General features: G+C 52.3%; 1 protein-coding gene across 4 annotated transcripts; it reads right to left on the bottom strand.

The window, feature by feature from the left end:
- Nucleotides 1–2,458: 2,458 nt before the first annotated feature.
- On the bottom strand, nt 2,459–12,922 carry Meis3 (Meis homeobox 3). Of its 4 annotated transcripts, none has more exons than XM_051162445.1 (13): nt 12,706–12,922; nt 10,470–10,651; nt 10,142–10,301; nt 9,993–10,043; nt 8,935–8,985; nt 8,631–8,828; nt 6,037–6,148; nt 5,721–5,869; nt 4,276–4,352; nt 4,052–4,110; nt 3,713–3,796; nt 2,961–3,030; nt 2,459–2,703 (listed from the first exon to the last, which is right to left on the bottom strand). In XM_051162445.1, the coding sequence occupies exons 1-12, from the start codon at nt 12,715–12,717 to the stop codon at nt 2,981–2,983; spliced, it is 1,185 nt and encodes a 394-aa protein (XP_051018402.1). In that variant the 5' UTR covers nt 12,718–12,922; the 3' UTR covers nt 2,459–2,703; nt 2,961–2,980. The 4 variants fall into 4 exon arrangements, with proteins under 4 accessions (XP_051018402.1, XP_051018404.1, XP_051018403.1 ...); XM_051162447.1 differs by having other exon boundaries at nt 8,631–8,729; nt 12,706–12,920; XM_051162446.1 differs by having other exon boundaries at nt 2,460–2,703; nt 8,631–8,780; nt 12,706–12,918.
- Nucleotides 12,923–20,810: the final 7,888 nt, after the last annotated feature.

Here is a 20,810-nt window from a genome sequence, read left to right as displayed (position 1 = left end):
CGTGCATGCGTGTGTGTGTGCATGTGTGTGTGTGCTCACAGGCTTGAGCTCCACATGACAAGTGGGGAGGTCAGAAGATAACGGGGGGGGGGGGGAGAATCGGCTCTCTTCTTCCATGATGCAGGTTGTAGAGAGTAAGCTCAGGTTGTCAGGTTCGGGGGTCAAATGCCTTCATTTGCTCAGCCATCTCACTGGCCTCTTTTAGTTTACTCTCTCTCTTTCTCTCTCTCTCTCTCTCTCTGTGTGTGTGTGTGTGTGTGTGCAGGCTCAAGTGTGTGCATGTGCGCACACGTGTGCGGCATGGGGAGTTGTGAAGGTCAGGGGACAGTCTCTTAATGGGGGATTCTAGGCAGGGCCTCTACCATTGAGCCACACCCCCAGCCCCTCACTGGGGGATTCTAGGCAGGGGCTCTACCACTGAGCCACTCCCCCAGCCCCTCACTGGGAAGTTTTAGGCAGGGGCTCTACCACTGAGCCACGCCCCCAGCCCCTCACTGGGGGATTCTAGGCAGGGGCTCTACCACTGAGCCACACCCCCAGCCCCTCCCTGGGGGATTCTAGGCAGGGGCTCTACCACTGAGCCACACCCCCAGCCCCTCCCTGGGGGATTCTAGGCGGGGGCTCTACCACTGAGCCACACCCCCAGCCCCTCCCTGGGGGATTCTAGGCAGGGCCTCTACCACTGAGCCACGCCCCCAGCCCCTCACTGGGGGATTCTAGGCAGGGGCTCTACCACTGAGCCACGCCCCCAGCCCCTCACTGGGGAGTTTTAGGCAGGGGCTCTACCACTGAGCCACACCCCCAGCCCCTCACTGGGGAGTTTTAGGCAGGGGCTCTACCACTGAGCCACGCCCCCAGCCCCTCACTGGGGAGTTTTAGGCAGGGGCTCTACCACTGAGCCACGCCCCAGCCCCTCACTGGGGGATTCTAGGCAGGGGCTCTACCACTGAGCCACACTCCCAACCCCTAACTAGAGGATTCTGGATACCAGCTCTACTGTTGATATACATCGCTACCATAGATTCTTCCTCATCATCACTCAGTTCCACATAGCTGCCATGGACAGGATGCTGTCACTGTGTGACACGTTGCAGGTCATCTTCAGTGACTCATATTGTACAGAAGATTAACCTGCTCTGTGCACGCACTGTGCCCTTTTCTGTGAAGGACTGAGCATGTATGGGTTGGTGGCCACCTGACAACTTGAACAGACAATCTGTGAAGCTGGATGGAGCTGCTCACACTCCACAAGCTCAGATCCGAGCAGCATGCTGACTGCATGCAGCTCTGTGGTGTTTTGGGGCAAGCATCAGGTTGCCCTTGAGTTTGTTGGCTTCAGAGCTGGGTTTCTATCTGCCATGCCAATCACTGCTACAGCTACCCCAGGTCTAAGTGGCTGCTGGAGCTGGCCACCCACGAGGAAATTCGACCTGTTTCTAAGGTTTGCTTGCTTCCTTCTTGAGAACATCGTTTGGCATCTATTTCAGTGGGAGAGCTTATGTCCGTGTAATGTCATGCACGTGGGACAGCTTATGGGAGCTGACTCTCTCCTTCCACCCTGTGGGGCCTAAGTATTGAACTAGTGTCTTCATGCTTGGTGGTGGTGGGCGGCTTTAACCCACTGAGTCATCTCAATAGCTCTGGTTTTTTACGCTGCTCTCTTTGAGGGATTCTCTCTCTCTCTCTCTCTCATCCTCTCTCCGCCGCTCTCTCCTCCTCTCCTCCTCTCTCTCTCTCTCTCTCTCTCTCTCTCTCTCTCTCTCTCTCTCTGTGTGTGTGTGTGTGCACGCGTGTGTGTAGGTCAGAGGGCAACTTGGAAGTTGTCTGTTCTCTCTCCCACCATGTGAATCCTGAGGCTCGAACTGAAGTCCTCAGGCTTGGCTGCAAGCACCTTTACTCACTGAGTTATTTTGCTGACCCCTGTAACCACTTTTAAAGTCCAGCGGTGCCTAGTATAAGATGACAAGCAGAAACATGATGACCTCAACAGTAGCATTCATTTTAAGCCACAGATTGGGGGCGGGGGTCAGCTTGTTACACAGCACCAGCCAACTGATGCACATGGTATTTCAGAGCAGGGAGCAGGATAATAATAATAATAATAATAATAATAATAATAATAATAATAATAATAACAATAATAATAATAATAATAGTGACTATTAGCATTTGTGACCCTTCAGTTTCAAATTACCAAGTATTTGAAATCTTAGAAGACAAATGAGAATTTCGATTTGTATTTTTAAGACTTTATCCTTAAAAAAAAAAAAAAAGAAAGAAAAGAAAAGAAAAGCAGAACAATGTCAGAGAAGAGAGATGGGGGAGGCAGAGGGAAGAAGGATGGAGGATACTCTCCCAAACATTGGATCCAGGTGACCCTCCTTCCTTGACCATTCTTGCCCAACCCCAATCCCTTCTCTGTCCTGGATTGGGGCCCACAGCCACCATCTTCTGCAGACCTTGGCCCAGTTCTTAGCTCAGGTCCTGGGCAAAGGGGAGGACAGAAGAAGGGTACAGGACCTGGAGGCTTTGTCTTTGCTCTTGAGAGACCCCCAAGTGGGCTCTTGGGTCCCCAAGCTTCTCGGGGCCCCAGGGAGGTAGGCGTTGAATGGGGTGGGAGCTTTGGAGGTGAAGTCCTGGAGCCCAAAGACCAACGGGGACCAATTAGGTACAAGGCTGGTGGTCACAGTCAGAGGCCAGGGCCTGTGGGAGGGAAGGTAGACCTAGTCAGAAGGTACTGAGCTGGTATTTATGATGGATGAGTGGGTGGGCTGGTGCATGGATGGATGGATGGATGGATGGATGGATGATTGGGTGGGTGGAAGGATGGGTGAAGCATCATTTCATTGAGCATGGAAAACCCTCACTTTAGGAACCCAGATTGGCATTGCTCTAGTTGGGTCCACTACTGGAGTTTAATGAAGTCTGAGACTGCCAAGCCCTAGGCTTCGAGCACTCACCCTCTTTTTGACCCCAGACTCTATAGGTAATGCCACTCTCCTTCTAAGTTCAGATTCATCCCCATTGATCCTGGAAAGCAAAAGCGAAGGTCAATGAGGCTCCCTGCCCACAGATAGCCTAATACCTCCTCCTCCTCACCCCTTTCTGTTACCCAAGCTCCTTCACCAGGATCAAATGACTCGAGTGTTTTAAGAAGGTTCTGAGCCAGGTGGTGGTGGTGCACACCTTTAATCCCAGCACTTGGGAGATGGAGGCAGGAGGATCTCTATGAGTTCAAGGCCAATCTGGTTTACAGAGTGATTTCCAGGACAGCTAAAGCTACACAGAAATACCCTGTTAGAAGGAGGAAGAGGAGAAGGAGAAGCAGGAGGAGGAAGAGGAGGAGGAGGAGAAGAAGAAAGTAGTTCTGGTCTTTTAAGAAAAAGTAGTTTCAGATGGGCATGGTGGCACACACCTTTAATCCCAGCACTTGGAAGGCAGAGGCAGGAGGATCTCTGTGAGTCCGAGGCCAGCCTGGTCTACAAAATGAGTCCAGGATAGCCGAGGCTACACAGGGAAACCCTGTCTCAGAAAACAAACGAACAAACAAACAAACAAACAAACAAACCAAACTGAAATAAAAACTCCTCTCAAATTTGGGTGAGCCTGGAAGAACGGGAACAGCCATGAATCATTCATGAACCGAGTGTAGGTTTGTGGTGAGAGGCAGAGACTGGACTAGAATGTAGCTCAGCAGCCATAGGGGACTTACCTTGTGTCCTGACTGTCACTTGTGACTGAGTCTCTGTGAAGCCTGTCATGGGCTGGCCCTCAGGGTTGAAGGATGCACCCTGCCCTAGGAAAGGAGATGGGGTACATGGTGAACCCCAGGAGGCCTACAAACGTGTTAGTGTGCAAGCAGAGCCTTGGAAGCCCTGTGGAGGAGGAGGGTGAGGCCCCAAAGCTCCTCAGTGTGGCCTGGGGTACAGGCAGCAGCCCAGGGGCCCTTCAGAGCGAGAAAGAGAGAGAGGTTCCATAGATGTGGTGCAGACTCAGGCACAGGCGGCCTGGTCCTACCTGAGGCTGGAGGGACTTCCTGTCCCTTTTGTACCTGTGCGATTAGACTGGTCAATCATGGGCTGCACTATCCGTCTCCGGGCATTGATAAACCTAGGAAGTGGGGGGGGGGGCAGGGAAGCGGAAATAAAGAGTGTGAAGAAGTACTCAGGGGTTCCCGGAAAGGGCCAGCAGAAGGAATCCTCATGGGGCTGCGATGACCAAGGGGTGGGAGATGGCGTTTCAGCACCCTGGACAGCACCCAGCCCAGCCACTCACCAGTTATTTACTTGCAGGATGGTGAGCCCGGTGTCCTGGGCCAGCTGCTTCTTTTGCTCTTCTGAGGGGTACGGGTGCTGCAGCCACCAACAAGAGTCATTCTGCCTGCCCCCACTGCTCTCTGCTCCCTATGGTCTAGCCTGCTGCGTCTGGTCTCCAAGGCAGGAGGATGGTGGGAGAGCCATTCTCCCTCCCTGGCCCAAGTCTACTTGCCAGCCCCACTTCTCACACCAACCACAGGCAAACTGGGTAGGAGGGGACTCACACATGGGGAGGCTAGCAGCCCCACCCGTCCGGTCTTCCTCAAGGAGTCCCAAAGAGTCCTACCTTGCTTCCTCCACTTCCACTATATATTGCTTGGCTGTGCTCCTACCTTCCGGTTTCTTCCTGTAGCCCTGGCTGGCCTCAAACGTAACTATTTAGCTGAGGGTGACATTGCCTCCCAAGTGCTGGGGTTACAGGTGTACCCCACCAACCACACCCTGTTTAGGTAGCACTGGGTGCAATCCAAGACTTCCTCACAATAGGCCAGCAATCCACCAAGCTTAGCTACAGCTCGAGCCCCCCCATTTAAATTTGCATTTATATTCTCAGCCCCCCTCTCTCTGTCCCCTCCTTCCTCCCTCACCACCACCCCCTTCCACAAGCCTGCATGTGGAGGTCAGAGGACAATGTGGGAGTCAGTCCTCTCCTTCTACCACATGGGCCCCAGGGACCACATTTAGGCTTTGCAGTATCTGTGCCCTGTTGAGACATCTCACCAGTCCTGCTCAACCCCAGAATCCTCCTGCCTCAGCCTCCTCCTGAGAGCTGGGATTGCAGGCAGGAGCCATCATTCCTGGTTTTAGTTTTTGTTTTTCCAAGACAGGATTTCTCTCTGTAGCGTTGGCTGTCCTAGATTCACTTTGTAGACCAGGCTGGCCTCGGACTCACAGTGATCCTCCTGCCTCTGCCTCCCGAGTACTGGGATTAGAGGCATGTGCCACCATGCCTGGCTCATTCCTGGTTCTAAGTCTCCGTTTTCCTCTCTCCCTCTTCATCTGTTCTCAGTCCATCCTCATCTCTATCTTCCCCCCGCAAGCACCTCTCCATCTCTCGATTTTTAGCCTCTCCCTGTCATCTTACTGTTCTCTCTCTACTGGCAGTGTGGTATAAAAGCGAAGGCCAGATTGTCTGCATATGAACCTGGCTTGGGTGACCTCAAGTAAGACCCCAAACCTCTCTGGGCTTTGTCATCACAACGCATTTATTAACAGAACATCCTCCACAAGGTATCCTGGGATGGGTGGCCGGTGGGTGACTGACGGGTAGGTGAGTAGGTGGGTGGGGTGGGGGCTGCTGGGAGGACCCATCTCTGGGTGGCTCTTGGTAGGGGCTGAGCCTCTGGGATGGCGACCTCCCTCCTTCCCTCTGTGCCCACCTCCGCCCGATCTGAAGGCTCTCACCGAGAGATGCTGGAACAACCAAGCCCTCATGATGTTGGTGGCCACTTTGGGGAAGATCCCCCTCTTTTTGTTCCGTCGACGCTCGAGATCCAATTCTTCATCCTCTCCTGCGGAACTGGGAGAGGCCACACTTGTGTCCAGCCCATCTCCTGGGGGAGAGGGGACATGCCCGATTGGCGTTGGTGAGCAACAGAGGACTATGGTACCCTGACCCAAGACACCACACTGCAGTGTTTCCCTGGGGGTTCCATTTGAAGTGTAGTCTTAACCCTCAGAGCAGCTTCCATGTTTCCTCTGTCCCTCCGAAATTTCTCACCTTGGTCACTTGAGTTGTCCCCACTCTGGGAAGCCAGGCCTGCACTGGATGGACCCGGGGTCCCCAAATGTACAGACCCACTGTCCTCATGGTCTCTGATCCATGTATTGTTCTAGGAAACAAGAATGGGACGTCACTGGGAAAGCTTAGGGAATCCAGGCTCTGGAGGTAAAAACTCGTCCCCTACTTTCCTGGCTGTGTGATCCTAGGTGAGTCACTTGGCCTCTCTGTGGCCTCTCCATTTCAACTGGGAAATGGAAGGCAATAGCAGCTCTGCCCTTGGTGTGAGAAGTGTGCGATGAGCTCTTCTGTGTGCAGGTGGGTGGTGATTGTCAGGTGAGCAGCAGCTAGCACAGTTTGTAGGGCACCCTCATCGGGCACCCTTGGGACCAGGGATACTTCAGACTTTAACCTCACCCTGAAAGCCAGGGGTGGCGATGCCCATTAATCCTAGCGTTCAGAAGGCTGAGGTAAGATTGTCACAAATTTCAAGGCAGCCTGAGTTACAGGGTAGGACCCTGCCTCAAAAGAGCAGTGAATGAACTGAACGAAAAAGCAAACAAAACCTATCTCTTTCCGAGGCAGGATTCTTGGGCAGTGGGCTTCCAACTCACTCCCAGCAGGAGCCAGGGCTCCATCTCAGCACCAAACCCATTAACGTGCCCTGGCAAACCACATGAATATTAACTAAGTGGAAAATATACAGGCTATAAATAGCCTCTCATTAGTTCAGCTTGGATTTTTTTTTTTTGCCAATGAGTTTACTTATGAACTTATGAAAAAATTTGTTTCTATATGTGTTGTCTTTTGTTCAGTGCTGGGAACAGATCCTAAGGTATCCTTCATGCTAGGGAGGTGCTCTACCACTGAGCCACACCCCTAGGCCCTCACTGGGGGATTCTAGGCAGGGGCTCTACCACTGAGCCACACCCCTAGGCCCTCACTGGGGGATTCTAGGCAGGGGTTCTACCACTGAGCCACGCCCACAGCCCCTTACTGGGGGATTCTAGGCAGGGGCTCTACTTCTGAGCTGCATCTTCAGTCCTCCCATACCCCCAGAATTTCACATAAGAGAGTCTTTTTTTTCTTTGTGAGCTTTTTTCTTTTGAGATGGGGCCAGTTTTGTAGCCCAATCTACATACCATGTAGTTTAAGATGGCTTCAAGCCAACAGTTGTCCCCCTGCCTCAGCCTTCAGGATTATGGAATTACAGGCCAACATCCTACTATGCCAGACTTTTTCCAGAGACATTTATGTATCATATAACTTTGAACATGACCTCCCTAAATGTGAGTGCTAGTCCACCAGATTCCCCCAGATGGCAGTATTGTCCCCAGAGAGGGTGTGTGTGACTCTAGGGTGTGTGTGTGTGTGTGTGTGTGTGCATTGCACTTACGTGTATGTATTTGCATGGGTGCACAAGTGTGTGGAAGCCAGAGGTTTATGCCTGGTGTCTTTCTCAAGATCTCTCCACCTTATGCACTGAGGCAGGATCTCAGGAAACCCAGAGCTCACCGATCTAGGTAGTCTAGCTAGCCAGCTTGTTCTTGGTACTCTTGTCTCTGCCATCCAAGCGCTGGGATTATGGTCAAGTTATGAGACTCACCCAGCATCTACACGGGTGCTGTGGAGCCACACGCCAGTCCTTCGGCTTACACGGCCAGTGCCTTACTCGCTGAGCTGTCTCTCTGCCGCCCGCCCCGGCTTGGTGAGGCTCTCCTATGTGGCAGTGTGGGGGTGTTCCCCAGGCTCTGGAGTCATGCAGTGTGCCTGTCTCTGACTCTGGGATGTGCCATTGCTGAATGTGTTGATGGCATTTGGAGGTGACCCTTATATGGCTTTTTTTTTTTTTTTTTTCCCAGCTGAGGTAACTTGGGATCCACACAGCTGCTATATATGTAACTGTTGTGTGGTGTTCTGAGCTCATTCCATTTTATTTGCCTATATTTCTAAATTTACACGGACGAATATGAGGCCACGTGGCTGCTGGGCAACATGGCATGTGTGTGCACATGCCTGCAAGGCCCGGTTGTTACGTGTGCGCAGGGTTCTTTCTCGGTCAGTCTCTGTCCAAGTGTGACTGTGTCTGAGTTTGTACATCAGTGTCTAGAGCTCCTCGGCTCCTTCAGAATGAACTGTGTGACAGTGTGTGTATGCTGTGGCTGTACTCAGACTTGCAGTGCAGGGGTAACTGTATTATCCGTGCTATTAGCTCATGGCCGTGGCTTGCTGGACCGTGTGCAACAGCTCTCTGTTCTGTGCTGTTGTCTCCTGATTGTGGCTTGTTTCAGAGCCTTGGGTGGCTGTAGGGTCTATGCTGCTGTCTCATGGTTGGGACTTGTTTCAGGAGGCGGTACTCATTATGGTCTGTTGAGTAGGAGTGTCTATACCTGACTTAAGCCGGTTGGCTGTAGGCACGTGTCTGTGCTGTGGTCCAGCTGTGTCCCGTGTGCTGTTGTGACATGGAAATGTGAGTGTAACGTGCGCTTCGTGGTTGACACGTCTGAGGTGCGCAGGTGTGAGACATGCCTTCCTGCTGTGCCCATGCCCAGCTGTTGTTGCCAGGAAGTGCCTGGTGGTGTGTTGATGCCCACCTGGTCTGGGAGGCTGGGACAGGAGGCCGAGTAGTCCTCAAGGTCCTCCCTGCAACCACCATCCCGATCCTCGATCACCAGGTCTATGGGCATCTTCCCCTTGAGGCAGGTGATGTAGCGATGACAGAAGTTGTCGCACAGGTCGTGGACCTGGGAGGGCAGCGGGGTACTGGGGGGGGCCACCCAGGGGAGCCAGGGCTGGGGTGAACAGGGTGAGGGAGCATTCTGCTTCCACTCCAGTGGGGAGTAGGGAGAGGGGTTAGAGGGAGGAGGGGCGGGGCAGGTGCAAGTGAGCCACCCTCACCTTCTCCAGCTCCAGCAGGTGGAACCGGAGTACCTGGATGGCCTGGACCATCTGCAAACAGAGAGGAGGGTGGGGGGTGGGGTAAAAGGAGAGCTTCTAGGTGTGGTGGTGCACACATGGGATTCCAGCACTCGGAAGGGATTAAGGCAGGAGGATTGCCCACAAGGACAAAGCCAGTCTGGGCTACATAATGAGTTCTTAGACAATAGGATGAGACACTGTTTTTTTTAAAAAAAAAAAAGTAGAGCCGGCGTGGTGGCGCACACCTTTAATCCCAGCACTCGGGAGGCAGAGGCAGGCGGATCGCTGTGAGTTCGAGGCCAGCCTGGTCTACAAAGTGAGTCCAGGATGGCCAAGGCTACACAGAGAAACCCTGTCTCGAAAAACCAAAAAAAAAAAAAGTAGAGAAATATCCTTGAGACAGAACAGCAAAGAACAGAACAGGAACAGAGCAGAGAAGCCAGTTGGGCCAAAGGCGAAACAGAGTCGGGCTTAGTAATTCAGCGTTAGGAAGAGTTTGGTTAATGGCTAAGGTAGAAAGAGAAGCGACAGGGAGAGAATCCATCATAGGGGGAGCCGAGAGGCGCTGCTGCTGCTGCTGCAGTACACAGCCTGTACCCCAGATCTGCCTGCCCTCGGCTCTGGGTCCCACCTCTACCTTGTGAACTACATTTCCCAGAGATCTTTGCCAAAGGATGAGGTCCAAAGGAAGTGCTGGGGTGCAACGAAAGGGTATTTCTCACTAGCTCTCTCTGTCTCTGTCTCTGTCTCTGTCTCTGTCTGTCTCTGTCTCTCTCTCTCTCTCTCTCTCTCTCTCTGTCTCTCTCTCTCTCTCTAACTCTCTCTCTCTCTCTCTCTCCCCCCTGCACTTTACAGATGTGTAGGGTGGTGGCATCACTCATTTTGGCTCCCTGGTTCATGGAGCTAGAGTGGCAGAGCCCGGATTCAAACTCTCACCACCTGGAGTTCTCAACCAGGAACACAGGTGGGGGAGGGACAAGGGCTGGCTGCAGAAGGGACACGGCGGGGGGTGGGGTGGGGGTGGGCCTGGGCCTCACCAGGTTGTCCAGCTCCGGGTTGGAAGAGAACAGCGGCCTCTCGGAGCGGATCTGGGAGAGAGAAGAGAGAGGCCAGGCAAGGCGTCCCACCTCCTGCCCCACCCTTCCTGCTGCCTCCCCTTGGTGCTTTGTTCTGGGGGCCTGCCCACCTGTTTAGCAAAGGCGGCGATGTCCTCATTGAAGGAGTCGGAGGAGCAGACGTCACCGCCTGGGGGTGAGCCCAAGCCAGCAGAGGCCCCATCGCGGGGCGAGCACGTGGCCAGCTCACACTTCTCAAAGACCAGGGCCAAGAGCGGGAAGAGAGGGTGTCTGGCGGGGTAGGAGGGGTGGGGGGCGGTGGGGGAAACGACAGGAAAGTGGGCATTCATGAAGGGGCCCGTATGGAGTGTTCAGAGACAGACACAGGAGAGAAACAGACCCCAAGAGACAGAAAGGACACTCTGCGGAGCCCCCCGCCCTGTCTTCAAACCCACTCACCCATAGATGTTATCTTTCTCTCTCTTCAAGCCGTCACTGTCCAAGCCTGGGGCTTGGGGCTGGGGAGGCCGGTGTGGGCCATAGGGTCCAGGGGCTCGAGGTACTGAAGGTGCTGCCTCAGAGAAACTGGCCAGGGCTGTCGTGTGCTCTGCAATGCCGGGGTAGTGGCGCAGCTCATCATACTGCAAGAGAAGGTCGGCATCCTCAAGGCTCAGCCTTCTTACCCAGGCCACGCCACGCAACAAACATGCACGTTAGTCTCCATGGATCCTGGTCTCTGACCTTAAGTTCACAGAGTCCCAAAGAACTGTCTTAAGTGGGTATGAGAATCCCACTCAAGACCCAAAAGAAGGACTGACTGGCCCAGATCAGGGGATGTCTAGGAAGGATCTGGACGGCCGGTAACTCAGGAAGAGAAAAGGGCAGAGGTCTAGAGAAGAGACGTAGAGGGAGCCAGGCAGGGACAGAGAGCGTAGCGGGAAAGGCAGGCTCTGAGAGAAGGCATGACCCAGAAAATCCACAAAATTTACCTCCATATGCACAGCTTCTTCTTGCTCATATCATAAACATGTACTTTATTTAGGTAGTACTAGGTTCTAAGGCCTGGTACATTCTAGGCAGGGGCTCTACCACTGAGCCACGCCCCCAGCCCCTCACTGGGGGATTCTAGGCAGGGGCTCTACCACTGAGCCACGCCCCCAGCCCCTCACTGGGGGATTCTAGGCAGGGGCTCTACCACTGAGCCACGCCCCCAGCCCCTCACTGGGGGATTCTAGGCAGGGGCTCTACCACTGAGCCACACCCCCAGACCCTCACTGGGGAGATTCTAGGCAGGGGCTCTACCACTGAGCCACACCCCCAGACCCTCACTGGGGGATTCTAAGCAGGGGCTCTACCACTGAGCCACACCCCCAGACCCTCACTGGGGAGATTCTAGGCAGGGGCTCTACCACTGAGCCACACCTCCAGACCCTCATTGGGGGATTCTAAGCAGAGGCTTTACCACTGAGCCACACCTCCAGACCCTCACTGGGGGATTCTAAGCAGAGGCTTTACCATCCTTCTTGGTTTTTGAGATAGAATCTTACTTTGTAGCCTATGCTGGTCTGGAACTCAGAGCAATCCTCCTGCTTTAGCCTCTGGAGTGCTGCGATTACAGATGTGAGTCACCAAGCAGCTAACTACGCACCTCCAAGTGTCTTAACAACTTATCACATGCGACTCGTAAATCCACCATGTTCATATCCACACACTTGGGCACACAGCCTATATCCATGCTGCTCATGTGATACAGATGCACATATACATATGAGCGATAGGGTATGTCCTACACAGCATTAAGGCTTAGAGCCCCACACCTCCAATTGCCAGAGACAGCCCTACACACACACACACACACACACACACACACACACACACAGAGAGAGAGAGAGAGAGAGAGAGAGAGAGAGAGAGAGGAGCGAGAGAGAGAGAGAGAGAGAAGGGACTGAATGAAGGAGGAAATGAAAGATATTTAGCACAGTCTGCAACAGTCAATAAATACGTTTGGGGGGAGGGTAACCCCATCCTATCATGCAAATAGCCCTAACCAGAAACAAGAGTATGGGGGCCAGATTTTTGGGTCCCCTTGTCACAGAGTCATCATGGGGCAGCAGGATCTCGAGGTCGAGGATTGTCCTTAGCGGTGGGGCTAAGACTGGGGCTCCAAGAGGCAAAGGGCTCACTGGTATGAGACAGAGGGTCCTGTGTGCTCCAGCCGTCCTGAGCGCACTGGGCCACCTGTGTGGCTGCCACTCTTTTTTGCTTCCTCGGCTAACTTCTCTAGCACCCTGAAGTGAATTCACCTGCTCCCTGCTGCTCAAAATGAACCGCAAAAGATGGGGTCCTCAGCTCCAGCCAGGTCTGGCTCCAACCCTCTCTACCCTCGGGGCTCCCATCTCTTCCCCTCGCCAGGACCAAGGAAGAGAGAGTCCCTTGTCTAGCAGCCTGGTGAGCTGTTCCACCCCTAACCCCGGGGTGGGTCTCAGACAACAGAAGCCTAGGGGAAGGCAGAAGGATAGAGTGGAGGGGTAGGGATAGGGAAGACGCAAGAGACAGAGGGAGGTGGGGGGGACAGTGAGGGGGCGAGAGAGCATCAGAGAGGAATAGAGGGAGGGGAAGAGAGGACTATAAGGGGGCAAAAGGGGACATTTAGAAGCAGAGAGGGGCTCGGGGCGGGACAGGAGCGGCCACCTACCCTCCGGGCCATGGGCCGGCGCCGTGCGTCTTGGGCTCGGGCGGTCACGGCCTGGGGCTCATCGCGGCGGGAGGTCCCCGAGGTCCCCCGCCGGGTGCCGGGGGTCTCTAAGTAGCCGAGACCCGCCGATCGCGGCCGAGGACGGCGGCGCCTTCTCCGCTCACACACGGGCCCGGCCTGTGTCACATCCGGAAGTTCACGCGGAGACGCTTAACCCGCTGTCCGCCGGAGCGGGGCCTCCTCCCGAGCGTCCCCTCCCCTGTCTTGTCCCTCCCCTCTCCTTTGAGTCCCTCCTCTGTCTCCTTCCTTACCTCCCCTTCGTCCCCTTCTGGGCTGAGTCCTCCCTCCTCCTCTCCCCTTCTTGGGCTCCAGGCCTCCCTCCACCCACCTTGGCCTTTGTATGTCAGATTCGAGGGGTCCTGTGTCTGGAGCTTCCGCGGGTCCCCACCCTCCCACTTGGTACTCTCGGCTTCTCCCTGCTTTCTCCCAGCCTGGCCGCCTTTTTTGCCCCTCCTTCCCTCTTGTCATCCTCCTGTCTAGTCTCTCCTAGGAGACAGGATGAGAGCAAAGGAGGCGCAGCAAAGAACTAAACTTATATTTCAGTTTCGTTCCGGCTCTGGTTCCGTCCCTTGCCTCCCCTGGGCCGGAGGCTCCAGCGTGTGTCTCTGTGCCCAGAAGTGGCAAAGTATTGGGCTGCTGGAGAAGCCGTCAGGGATATGTGTGTGTGTCCCAGTCCTGAGTCCTGCCTTCAGGAAGGTCCGTAGCCTGAATGAAACTCCCTCAAGCTGCTCTCAAGAAACGCGTGGGACCTCCAAGCCTTGGGGGGTGAATCGTGGGTCTAGCCGTTGATGAGCTGCAGACAAGAGCTGCTATATAGCCAAGCCCCAAGACAGACAAGCTTTGGAGCAGGGTTCCAGTGACAAGAAGTACTTGTGCCAGGGGTATGTGGCACTTGGGAAGGCTGAGGCAGGAGGATCGTGGGTTGGTTGCAAGCCTGGGAAACCAGAGGGAAAGAGGAGGAGGCGGGTCTGGGGAGGAAGAGGGGGAGAGGAAAGAAAGGCAGAAGGGGAAACTGAGAAAGAGACGGAAGGCTCTGAAACATGGGAAGAGAATCAGAGAGAGAGAGAGAGAGAGAGAGAGAGAGAGAGAGAGAGAGAGAGAGAGAGAGAGAGAGAGAGAGAGAGAGAGAGAGAGAGATGGCTGAGAGCCTGCTAACTCGCTGTTGGCGGTGTGATCCCGCTGGGCTAGCTGGAGGTACATTTTTATGACTCCCACCAACAGCCTGAGAAACTCCTTTATCTATCTTCTCTGCTGGAAATAAAACAAAAGCCAGGGCAGGGGTGAGAGGTGGGGTGGGCCTGAAGTATGAGGGATTGGTGGGGCAGGGGGAGGATGGGGGGGGGGAGGCAGGCAGCTATGGCAGCATTTCTACGATGGGGAAAGGACCTTAGGAGGCTGTGGAGAGGACCAGCAGGGACAGGATCCTGGTTCTTTTCAATCCCTTGAATGCCTCCTCTACTGTGGCTGGGTTCCTTAGCCCCAGAGTCTTTCTCTGAGCCTCTCCTCTCTCCCTCCCTCTCCCCCTCCTCCCACCCAGACACGCATTGATCCTGATGAACACCTATGGTTTGGAGTCTAGACCTTCTTTCAACATGCATTTCTCCATCAGCAACAAGGCAGGGCTTCAGATTTCAGGGGGCCTTGCCTGAGTGTGGGCTTATCACACTGAGTGGGGTCCCCCCTTCAGCTCTCCCCACTTCACTGCTGGTGGAGAGGACAGGGATCTGGTTACACATACCTATCTCACCCCCCCCCCCCCGCAACATAGATATTGTGATGTAGAAAACTATTTTAAATAACTTTCAATTACATGTGTAAAGATCTCCTGTCTGGGGGTGGGGGAAGATCTCCTGTCTGCTCTCCCCTCCCCCAGTACCCTCAGTGGAGATTCATGGAGGAGTGGGGCCCAGCAACCTGGGGCCATAGCCTTGATCTGTGTCTTGGGGGAGTCACCTTTGCCCTCATGGGACCAGATTTTTGGGTGGGGGCATGACAGGGTCTCATGTGACCCTGGCTAACGAACTCTCTCTCTCTCTCTCTCTGGTGAAGGATGACCTTGATGCATGGCTTTCCTGCCTCAGCCTCCCCAGTGCTAGATGACCATCATGCATTGCGGTGCCTGGTTCAGAAGCTGAGACTGAGGGGAGGTGCAGCCTCACTCTGTGTCTAAAGTGGATGGAAAGAAGGGAGTGCACAGAGGATAGCAGGGCGTGGGTGGGTGACAGAAATAAGAGGGAGTGTGTGTGTCTGTGTGTGCCCACAGAAACTCCAGAGACGGCTGCTGAGCGCCGAAGGATCTAAGCAAAAATCAGGGGCTGGAGCTCAGGGCCATAAATCTTTTTAATTAATGAAAGGGACTTGGTGTCAGGAAAAGAAAAAATGAGAGTGTCTCAGAGAGAAATTGATGGGCGAGGCAGATGGCTACAGGAAAGAAGCTGGCAGGGCTCACACGCCCTCGGTTTGTCTAATATGATGGTGGGAGCCTTTCTCTGGGACAGGAGGGGCTGTGGTAGCCAGGGCTTGCTAGCTGGTGTCCCCTCTGGGAGGGTGGGGTCTGGGCCACTGTCCATGTGTCTGGATGGGGCTTGGGGACTGTGTTGAGCTCTTCTTGTGTGGTTGCTTGGGACTGCTCCTGTGTGACTCCACTTCAATTGGGGGAAGGCCCCAGACTACATTAAAAATAAATATATATTTATATATATATATTCCCAAGTCTTCCCCAGCCTCCAGGGCAGGACTCTCCTACCTGGGCTCAAACCATGGCGACTATGACTATGGAGCAGCCATACCCCCAAAGTCCTCAAGAGATTCCAGCCCTCTGTCTGTCTGTCTGTCTGTCTGTCTCTTTCTCTCCTCCTGTTACTCTTATCTCTGAGACCCGCCATCTGCCTGTCTGATTCTTTCCACACTCCTGGTCCTCCCTGTCTGGCCCGGCTGCAGCAGAAGAAACCATTTACCTCAGGAGCCCTCCTCATTGCAGGCCTGGCCATCCATCACAGCAGCGGGTGGGTGACTGGGGCAAGCTCGTTTGTCACCTGCAGCCCGCTGCCCTCCCCTCCCACCCCACCAAGCAATCATTCCATTAGCCATGGCTTTGCAGTCCCAGGGAGCACTGCCTGACCCCGGGGAGTGGGGGTGGGGGTGGGGGTGTCGCAGGAGGCCACTGCTGTCTGCTCCAGGCCCCTACCATCACCCACACCCACCCCCACCTCTTTTCTTTCTATTTTTTTTTTCCCTAGCCCTTTCTCTTCCTTCTCAGTCTCCGCCCTCTGCCAGCTGTGACCTCTCTCTTCTCATGGCTGAATGTCTCTGGTCTCTTCTGCCCTCCCCCTCCCTTCCCTGTTCCCCCCTCCTCCTCTTCCTACTTTACTTCCTCTTCCTTCACTCTTCTTCCTCCTCCTTTTCTTCTCTGTGTCCCTGCGACCTTCCTGGACCCGGCTTGGTTCCTTCTCTTTCTGTGTCTCATTACTCTGCTGCCCACACCCCACTTCTTCGGATTCCATCTGTTATTGTCCGCTTTCCCCCACTCCCCAAGGGGTCACAGAGGGGGGGAAAAGGGAGCAGGGAAGGGGGAAGAGAAGGAGATGGGGACGACCTGAGGACTGAAGCGCCCTGAAGCTGGCAACCTCTGTCCTGTTCCTCCTACCTTCTCCAAAGTTCTCCCTAGGGTCTGACTTCATTCCTCAAAGGATTGCGGAAGCGCCTTAGAGAGACCAGAAGCGGTGGGCTGGGAGTCGCCATGGGAGTGTCTTGCCCTCTGAGAGTAGTGCCTTGTCTTCCTCACACCCACAGTTCTCCTGTTAGAAGGATGGGGAAGTTGCCCCTCCCCCACTTCTGCAAGGCAGCCATGACAGAGGCCCCTCGTGAGCTCATGGACCCCAGGGACCCTGTCCTGAAGCATCACCCCTGTCACTGCCCCCAAGGAGGTGTCCTGTGACACCTCAATGTCTTCATCCTCTGCTGGGGAACTCGAAGAAGATTCCCACACACTCCCCAAGAGGGCTCTAGCTCCTTACCATGATCCCGAACACCCCTCTCTCGCTCCCCTAACTTTCCTGTCAGCTCCCATCCGCCTCCGCCTCCGTTCTTGTCTCCGCCTGGCTTGTGGGGAGCTCAGCTGATGCCAGTGACCAGGCACAATTGGGAAGGCAGAGGAGACAGGAGGCAAGACACCCATCCTGTGATGGCTCCTTGTAGCTGCCTACTCAGCAAGGCATGGGTACCAGGCCACTGGCTAAATGCCAGCCTCAAGGATGCTGGGGAGATGCTCATCAGTCAAAACAGACTGGGCTGTGTCCAAGAAGTTGAAGGCCCGAAGAGAGAGAGACTGGAGGTCTAGAGAAATACCTCCGTCAATGATGTACTTGCCACGAAGCAGGAAGATCTGGGTTCAGATCCCCAGCACCCCAGTATCTGTTTATATCTGGTGCTTCAATTGTGGTGAATTTGGTCATTTAAAAAAGACATTGTAGCCAGGCGTGGTGGCACACGCCTATAATCCCAGCACTCAGCAGGCAGAGGTAGGCGGATCGCTGTCTACAAAGTGAGTCCAGGATGGCCAAGGCTACACAGAGAAACCCTGTCTCGAAAAACAAAACAAAACAAAACAAAAAAGACATTGCAAGGTTAAAAGCTTTAGAGCACAAAATGGCAGGTGCATTAACTTTGGAGAACACAGCTCTCTCACTTGCAGGCAGGAACAAGCAGTGTCTGGTTGCAATGGAATGTCCAGGCTTCCTGGAGTTTGTAGACCCTGTGGTAAAAGAGATCATTTGGCTAGGGTCTGCAGGTCCAAGAAGGACATACAAGGTAACCTCTTGCCATCAGGAAATGAAACTGAGGGGCCTGTTATCTGGAAGCCTTGCAGCAAAAAAAACAAAAACAAAAAACCCAACCAACCAAACAACAACAACAACAGCAAAACGAGCTGTTTTCCTTTGGACAGCAAGGGAGGTTAAAAACAAGCAGGCAGGCAAACCAAACTAAGTATTGCTGATCTCTTGTGCACTGCTGAAGGTGGCGTGGCTTTGGATCAGGCCACAGACATATGCAACTCAGCTATTGTATACTGATAGGAATCTAAGGTTATTTTGATCAGCTTTTGCTTAATGTATTGTACATATGCAACTCGTCAGAAAATGTGATGTAAAGTTACCGCTTTATGAAAACTATTGTAAACTGTTTGGGATAATTAAGAGATGCAAGTAGGTAGTTAGCCACCTATAAATCATCTTTACTGTAGTTTTGTTGTATACTAGTTTAGTTAATTACAGAAATAAGCTTCATTTAGTCTCTTGCGTATGTTTTCAGGGTTAAGCAGATGGTACATGGCTAGAAACAAGTAATGCTCGTCTATTTAGATATGCTGAGATATACTTCAGTGATCTACAAAAATATGGCATTTAATGATGTTTTTATAATGTAAGGCTTTTCTGTCGGAGAGACAAACCGTCTCCTGGAAGCACCCCTAACCTACTTCAAAAATGATGACGGGCATAAAAACAAAACAAAACAACAAACAAACAACAACAATTGTCCTTATCTCAACTGTTGATAGCAGTCCAAACTATGACCAGGCAGGACATTGAGAAATCAACTGTACAGCTTTGCAGAGATTAAGTAGACTGGTCCTTCAAAGTTCCTGCTTCAGAGGAAAGCCTGTCAGATGTTCTGAGGCCAGATGCCCAATGACACAGAAATGCTTGGTGACTGCCCAGGCAGTCAGCTTTCTCAGTTATTTCTATGATGCTGGAGCTGCTTGCTCTACGCCTCCTGCATACTTAGCTAATATTATCTCCTTGTAAAGTCTCTGATGGGCTGGGAATGGTGGGGCATGACTTTAATCCCAGCACTCGGGAGGCAGAGGCAGAGGCAGAGGCAGAGGCAGAGGCAGGGGGATCGCTGTGAGTTCAAGGACAGCCTGGCCTACAAAACAAGTCTAGGACAGCCAACGCTACATAGAGAAACCTTGTGTTGAAAAACCAAACTAAACCAAACCAAACCAAAAGAAAACAAATAAAGTCTCTGATGGGGGTGGGGGTTGGAGAGATGGCTTAGTGGTTAAGAGCAATGCCTGCTCTTCCAAAGGACCCGGGTTTAATTCCCAGCACCCACATGGCCCCTCACAACTGTCTGTAACTCTAAGATCTGACACCCTCACACCAATGTACATAAATTAAAGATTAAGTAAAATATTTTTTTAAAAAGTCTCTGATGGGGTTGAAGACTAGATATTCATAGTCTTACTGCAATTAAGCTTAGTTATTTAAGAACTAAGACAAATTTTCAGGTCTAAAAAGATGTTTCTAGGTTGATAAATGCAAGTTACAAGAAAGTGATTTAGCTATAAAACTTTGGACTCACCAAGATAGGATAGTGGAATATTTTTCCAAGGTTGCCAAATACAAATGGACTGGACACTGTAAATACACTTCTTATCTGGTAATTCTCACAATTATTCTTATTGTATATAGTTTATTAATGTTAGAGAAAAGGCCATTTTTTTTTTAACAAAAGGGGGACATGTAGTGGAAATGTTGGTTTTTTTAAAAACTCAGTTATGGCTGGGCACAGTGGTGCACACTCTGGCAGGCAGATCACTGTGAGTTCGAGGCCAACCTGGTCTACAAAGTGAGTCCAGGACAGCCAAGGCTACCCAGAGAAAGCCTATCACAAAAACAAAACAAAATAAAACAAAAACAAAACAAAAACCAACCAACCAAACAAACAAACAACCCAACTCAGTTATGTTACATTTTTCTTTTAATTCCACCAGTTTATCCATCACAGATAATTTGTCATGCGAGGGGCGTGGTCTATTTCCAGGTGCAGATAGTTTAATTCTGAGGACTCTGAGAGGGTTTAAATTCCAGAGACCAGAGAGAGAAAGAGAGAGAGAGAGAGAGAGAGAGAGAGAGAGAGAGAGAGAGAGAGAGAGAGAGAGAGAGAGAGAGAGAGAAAGACGCTTTGAGAGAGGATGCTTCCAGGGATGCTCTGAGAGAGAGAGAGAGAAAGAGGCTTCAAGGAGATGGGCAGAGGACGAAGAAGGTGGCTTGTTCATCCTCCTGAGTTTGCCATTGGCTGTTGCTGGACTGCTGGATATCCTGACGACTGAGATGGGTATTTTCCAAAGAACCTGACGAATCTACCCAGCCTACATCCCCTCCCCCGCCCTTCTAACCTTCTTTCTCTCCTGCCTATGGTAGCGGGGGAGGTTGGAAGGGAGGTAGAGTTATTAAGGAACCCCAAATAAAACAGAGTCAAAGGGCTGGAGAGATGGCTCAGAGGTTAAGAGCACTGACTGTTCGTTGTTCTTCCAAAGGTCCTGAGTTCAGTTCCCAGCTAACCACATGATGGCTCACAACCATCTATAATGTGATCTAATGTCCTCTTCTGGCCTGCAGGCATGCATACAGGCAGAACACTGTATACATAATAAATAAATAATACATAATAAATAAACAAAATCTTTAAAAAAGAGTTAAAAATTAACATTTACACACATTCATACACCTACAATAATAAAACAAATAAATCTGAACCGTGTTTTGTGTGTGTGTTTGTGTGTGTGTGTGTGTGTGTGTGTGTGTGTGTTGTTTTTGACAAAATCTCAAAGGTTCAATTTTAACAATAAAGACTGGGGAGTCAGATGCCGGGATGAAAGCCTGCCAGGCAGAGAGGCAGAGAAAGCACCCAGCTGACCCTTCCTCCTCAGTTGATGTCCCAAAAGGAATTGAGAGCTTCTTTCTAAAAACCCCTCAAACTGAATGTTTCTTACTTCTACTTCCTGTGCCTCTCTCTATATGTCCCCCCAACTTCCTCTTAGTCTCTATGGTTTTTTTTCCCCCTATGTTCACTCCCTGTCAACTGATTCCTTGCTCTGTCTCTTGATCTAGGGTTGACTTTATTTAATCCTGTGTACAATAGTCAAACAGAAAGCTCTAGGATGAAAGGTGTGTGCCAGGGCTGAGCCACACCACAACTAGAAACAGGGTTTTCCCCAGTAAACAACACAATCTCGGGGTTCACAGTGTGGTTAAATATCC

Source organism: Acomys russatus, chromosome 19 (genome assembly GCF_903995435.1).
Source record: "Acomys russatus chromosome 19, mAcoRus1.1, whole genome shotgun sequence".
NCBI lineage: Eukaryota > Metazoa > Chordata > Mammalia > Rodentia > Muridae > Acomys > Acomys russatus.
This window is presented reverse-complemented; position numbering and strand designations above follow the sequence as displayed.

Coding starts and splice junctions, on each gene's coding strand:
- Meis3 (XM_051162445.1), bottom strand. Junction 8,986..9,992: donor ACCCGGAGCTGGACAACCTG/GTGAGGCCCAGG, acceptor CTCTGTTTGCAG/ATGGTCCAGGCCATCCAGGT. Junction 4,353..5,720: donor GGTTGTTCCAGCATCTCTCG/GTGAGAGCCTTC, acceptor TGGTGGCTGCAG/CACCCGTACCCCTCAGAAGA.